A 5,816-nucleotide genomic window follows, 5' to 3' on the forward strand; every position below is an offset into this window, starting at 1 on the left:
TTATTTATTATTTTTATATTTTTATTTATTATTTGTTTTGTTTATTATTATTATTATTTTATTTTTTGTTAAAGTCCACAGAGCTATAGTTGAAGAAACTCATTTTCACTGTAATAATGGCTGTAGTTTCTCTCGTCTGGCTACAGTACAGTCAGTAGGTGGCACTAGAGACGTTTGTGAAGCTCCATAAAAGCAAAGAAAAAAGAAGATATTACACGCCGATCCCGCCCGATTGACAGATGATTTCCACCAATCAAGGTAAAGCTGCCTTTTTCCCCTTCCGTGTGTTTCTATCCTGATAGGTCAGCTCGGCTGCGCTGTTTAGTTGAGCTTACCGGAAATCAGTCTATTTATTCGCAGTGAACTGAGCTTTGTGTTTCTGCAAATATTACTATTACAAACTGTCAAACTTGGCTGAACTTCGGGAAACATGGAACAAGTCGGGAACAAGTATTTGTGCCGGGATTATTTCAGGTGTTTTTGGCTGTAGTTTAATATTCAGGGTAGTAAAGCATGTTAGAAGCTTGTACACAACTGTACAGAAATCAATTGTGTGTCCAAATTACCTTACTTACTACAGTTATATTTAACACAGTAAACGCATAATAAATTATTATATAGTGGGATGCCATTTTATAATATAAAATAATATTGCATCCACAGAGCTCTCAAAATTTGATGCTTTTTTATTTTGTATGATGGTGTAATACATGGTTGATAAGTTATTACAAATGAGTTAATATAAGTTACTACACTTATTGTTTTACAGAAACTATCATTAAATGTATCTAGGGAGCTGTACAGAAAATGAGCATGATAGATTTTTGTAAGGGGGAGGTAACAGTGGGATTAACAATCCTTTTTAACACAATTATTTAAAAAAAGGAAAAAATAAGCAATATTTGGTTGACATTTCACTCTGTTCTGTCTGATTTTCTCAATAGCTTTGCATTCCTCAATGAACATGCAATTTGAGGATGGTATATTCATCAAAGATTACATCAGGATGATGGTGTATATGATCGTGTTGTGTTTCACACTGGCAATTTCATTATCATTTTGGTTCCTTTCCATAACTGCCAGCACATACTATGGTGAGAGTTCACTTTCTAATTTCTGTTTAAATACACAAGGGCTGTGTGTGAAACCAGACTTATTGCTCAGTTTCATACACTCAGTGTATGTGTATGAAAGGGCCTCCTATGGAAACAGGTTTCTAAGACACCTTAACCTCATGTCTAAATATCTAAATGTAAATTTAAATTAACTTTATAAATAACCAAAGAAAATATTTTGAGATCACAGTACTTATTTCTAAAAATTATATTTCATTAAAAAAATGTGGCATAAAATGTCACTAAAAACTGACAAATTGATAACAGTTGTCATTTATACATTATTCTTTCCACCATCTACACACACAGTGTATCCTTGCAGCTTGCAGTTTTCAGACATAGCCATGATATCCCAACACAGAAAAACTGGCTATTATTTATTGTGTGTTACTGTGCACACACAGGCACAATTTTAATCACTTTAGTTATTAAAGATGAAAATTGAGTTAAAACCTGTAGTAGGAAAATATTGAGTAGAGATTATTGTGACAGTTATCATACAACAAATTATGGCAACAGTATTACAAAGATGTTGTTTAATTGTAATAATTACAGTGCGTGTTTATACAAAGTGCACACAGTGCAAAATCAAAATTTAGATATTTGCAAATAAGTGTGCATATTTCATTTAAATCATTGGATTTGAAAGCAAATTGAAATTGTAAACAGCATGGTTCACATATGCTTTGGAAAAGTCATGTTAATTAACAAAATTGTATGGTAATGTAAAATTGAGAGGATTCTGACTTTTCATGTCCAGTTCATTCCATATAAAATACTGTTTTGCAGGTACTCTGCAGCCAGTATCACCATGGCGGTGGCTGTTCTCCATGCTTGTCCCTCTTTTCATCACATTTCGAGCCTTTAAACGCAAGAATCTTGATCATGGTGGTGCCATAGGAGGTGAGGAATACATTTTGAAGTTCAGATGGTCTTTTATGGGGTCATTTTAATGTCACATCAACATTTGTGACAGGTCGTAAAGGGTTGTTATACAGACCTCAAAACAGACATGCTTGGAATCTCAAGTAATATGTAGAAAAAAAGTCACCAAAAACAAACCCCTCAACAATCTAAACCAACGTTTGCCAAGCCTTTTCCTGGAGGCACAGCAATAGTTTCGAGCTTTTCCTAATCAAACACTCCTGATTCCATACATAAGCACATTACTAGATACTCCAACACCTGAAAAAGATGGGTCAGATAAAAAAAAGACATCCAAAATGCATACTGTTGGTGTGCCTCCATGAACAGGCGTGGGAAACACTGATCTAAACTAACCCATTCTAACCAAACACGCAGCAGATTATGGCATTAATTAAACATCCTGAACAAAACTGCCCATGATTCTAGGCACTAAAACCTTAGAAATAGTACATAGGAAATTAAGTAAATATCAGACAAACTAAAATTATCGTATATATATCAGCCATACAGGTCAACAAATTCTGCAAATGAACATGAGCCTCTGAGTGCTTTTTCTGCATGTTACAGTATGTGTGATGTGACATGTGGCCAAGTATGGTGACCCATATATGCATTTATCCCATCCAAAGTGCACACACACAGCAGTGAACACACACACACACACCGTGAACACACACCCGGAGCAGTGGGCAGCCATTTTTTTTGCTGCGGCGCCCGGGGAGCAGTTGGGGGTTCAGTGCCTTGCTCAAGGGCACCTCAGTCATGGTATTGAAGATGGGAGAGAGCGCTGTACATTCACTCCCCCCACCTACAATCCCTGCCGGTACGAGACTCGAACCCGCAACCTTTGGGTAACGAGTCCGACTCTCTAACCATTAGGCCATGACTTCCCCCATATGTATGTATATGTTTAATTTTAAGTATTTTATTTGATGTGAATCCCTAATGCCTCAGTAATTCAGGATTCTGGGAGAGGAAAGAAAGCCACAGACAGAGATCAGAGAGCCAAAAAATGATAAAATGTCAACAATGTCATATTTCAGCTATTTAGAAAAATTCCAGATTGCAGTTTCAACTGTAACATGATAAACATCATGACTGGGTCAACAGATTAACTGTAAAGATCTGGCTCAAAACATTGATTCATTCATAATCTGGACTTGAGCTGCTTCTCTCATGAGTGTGTCAGCAATATGTGTAATATACTATTATAATATTTTGAAGTGATAAAAAAGCTTGGAAAATGCAAATACAGAACTGGAACGTTTAGCATAATACATTGTATTTTATAAGAGAACCACACTGGATATATAGGAACTGCTCTGAGATTGCTTTATAATAATATACTTTAATACTATCTCTACTTTCTCCTCAGTCAAATCCACATGCAGCAGTAATTATGAGGTCTATAGTATAGTCGTTCTTCCTCTGCCAGCATGCAACCTTTGGCATTGAGGAATTAGTAGGCCTGTCATGATTATTACATATACAATAAGATTATTTGGAGATAAATAAATAATTAAAAACACAGCATTACATTCTGAACCAGTTTGCCTCAAGAACCATTGTAGTAAGTCAAATTGTTGGATAATATTTGTAAATATTTTTAAAAATACTTTTGTGAATGAAAACCTCAACAAAAATGCATCATACAATTCTCTGTACTATCTAAGACAATAATGTAAAAAATGTTTATTTATAAAAGAAACATAATACATCTTTTTGCAAAAATGGCTTAAAGCTTTTGAACCTTGTGAATTGCTGCTTGCAGCTATAATTTTGACAATGACAAAAATGTTTGCCTGTTGTCATTTGAATATTTTAGGACAGAAATATGTTACTATTATGTAATATGTTGTATAATAATAACAGAGCATCTTGTTCTTGCTGTGGCTGGATTACTGATCATGATGTGACTAGATTAATAAATTGCCAATTAACAAATCTTCATCTCTTTGCAGCGATGCTGGTTGGCTTTGTTCTTACTATGGCCAACATGAGCTTTTTTGGAGCTTTGTTCACCTTTTTTGTCACGTCCAGCAAATTAACCAAATGGAAGGGAGACATCAAAAAACAAATGGACTCAGATTATAAAGAAGGTATGTGTGGTTCTTTACTGAACAATTCTGATATTTCAGAATATTTTTTTCTCATTCTTATGGGCTAGTTTTGAGTAGACAAAGAAATCTCTATTTTTGTTGCTTGTCTTTGTAGTGCAAATAGCTAGTTTTACCTTTTTTGTTATTCTTCCAGTTATTTACTTATATGGGCAAATTAATCAGATGTATTTGTGTGACTGTGGGTAGACAGACAACAGATTTTATTTATGTTTAATAGGTTTTCAATTCAATTCAGGAACGATTTTTTTGTGAAATCAGAACAGTTTACAATGAGATTCAATCCAATTTTGATTAATGATTGTATTCTGAATTTATAGAATCCATTCATTCATAGGAGTATTTACGTCCTACCTGTAAAATAAAAAAATGGTATATGTAGAAATTGACTTAATCCAAGATTTAAAAAAATGCTTTAAAATTATTAGTTCGTTCTGTTGTGCTGGCAGATTTTAATGTTTAGTCTACACAACCTGATTGCAGTGTTCCAGATGCATTAAGCAGCAATCATACAACACTTCTACGGATAGTCTACCCTAGGATATCATGCACTTTTCCAACTAATCCTAAACTTTTCTTCACTGAATATTAAAAAATGCCCTATTTTTTATCTTTCTCTGACTCATGGTGTCTTCACAGATGACTGAGTCAATTGCTAGTTGCTGAGAAAAGCATTTTCAGACGTAATTAGCCTACATACTTTTATTGGGTTTTGCGTTTAGATATATATTTAGACATGGTGAAAGGTTTTAGATTTTTGTTTAAATGTTTTTGAGCCTTAGTCTCTGAGTCGTAAACACAGCCTGTGGTCCCACTCTGTCTGAAAATATTCATATGTATTTTTACAAATATGTTCCTTCAAATTTGAATAAACATAGACATTTACAGTTGAAGTCAAAATTTTACATACACCTTGCAGAATCTGCAAAATGTTAATTATTTTACCAAAATAAGAGGGATCATACAAAATGCATGTTATTGTTTATTTAGTACTGGCCTGAATAAGATATTTCACATATGTTTACATATAGTCCACAAGAAAAAAATGATTGTTGAATTTATACAAATGACCCCATTCAAAAGTTTACATACACTTGATTCTTAATACTGTGTTGTTGCCTGAATGATCCACAGCTGTGTTTTTTGTTTAGTGATAGCTGTCATGAGCGGATAGTCATGAGTCCCTTGTTTGTTCTGAACAGTTAAACTGCCTGCTGTTCTTCAAAAAATCAAAAAATCCTTCAGGTCCCACAAATTCTTTGATTTTCCAGCACTTTTGTATATTTGAACTAGGGCTGTGCGATTTGGGGGAAAATATCAAATTGTGATTTTTTTTGACAGATATTTGATTTGCGATCGTGGGGCAGAGAGGAGCGAGTATGAGGTTTTTTCTGCACAATGTCTTTATGTCTATACTCGTTTAATGTGAGGGGTATTCGTGATATGTTAAAAAGAAAAGCCATTTTTTTATATCTCAAGAAATTCAAGGCGGACTTTTACTTTTTGCAAGAGACTCATGCTTTAGGAACTGACTATTCATTTTGGAGGAATCAATGGGGAGATGATCTTTGGCTGTCCTGCGCAAGCAGTAAAGCCCCGTTCACACCGCCAGCGACTTTTTCGCTGCTTGTCGCTTGTGGCTGGCAATTGAGGTCGC

General features: G+C 34.6%; 1 protein-coding gene across 5 annotated transcripts in view; it reads left to right on the forward strand.

Annotated features, from left to right (window-relative positions):
• Positions 1-205: 205 nt before the first annotated feature.
• LOC107687559 (transmembrane protein 19-like) overlaps positions 206-5,816 on the forward strand; it is a 15,760-nt gene continuing 10,149 nt past the window's right edge. For 2 of the 5 annotated variants that reach the window (XM_016484935.1, XM_016484939.1), the window contains exons 1-4: positions 206-258; positions 945-1,094; positions 1,905-2,018; positions 4,004-4,141. In XM_016484935.1, the coding sequence (XP_016340421.1) occupies positions 240-258; positions 945-1,094; positions 1,905-2,018; positions 4,004-4,141 (421 nt within the window). In that variant the 5' untranslated portion in view covers positions 206-239. Of the gene's footprint in view, positions 259-341; positions 504-944; positions 1,095-1,904; positions 2,019-4,003; positions 4,142-5,816 lie in introns of those variants that run through there. The other 3 variants (XM_016484938.1, XM_016484936.1, XM_016484937.1) reach the window with 3 other exon arrangements.

This window comes from Sinocyclocheilus anshuiensis, unplaced genomic scaffold (assembly GCF_001515605.1).
Source record: "Sinocyclocheilus anshuiensis isolate Anshui unplaced genomic scaffold, SAMN03320099.WGS_v1.1 scaffold233, whole genome shotgun sequence".
Taxonomy (NCBI): Eukaryota; Metazoa; Chordata; class Actinopteri; order Cypriniformes; family Cyprinidae; genus Sinocyclocheilus; species Sinocyclocheilus anshuiensis.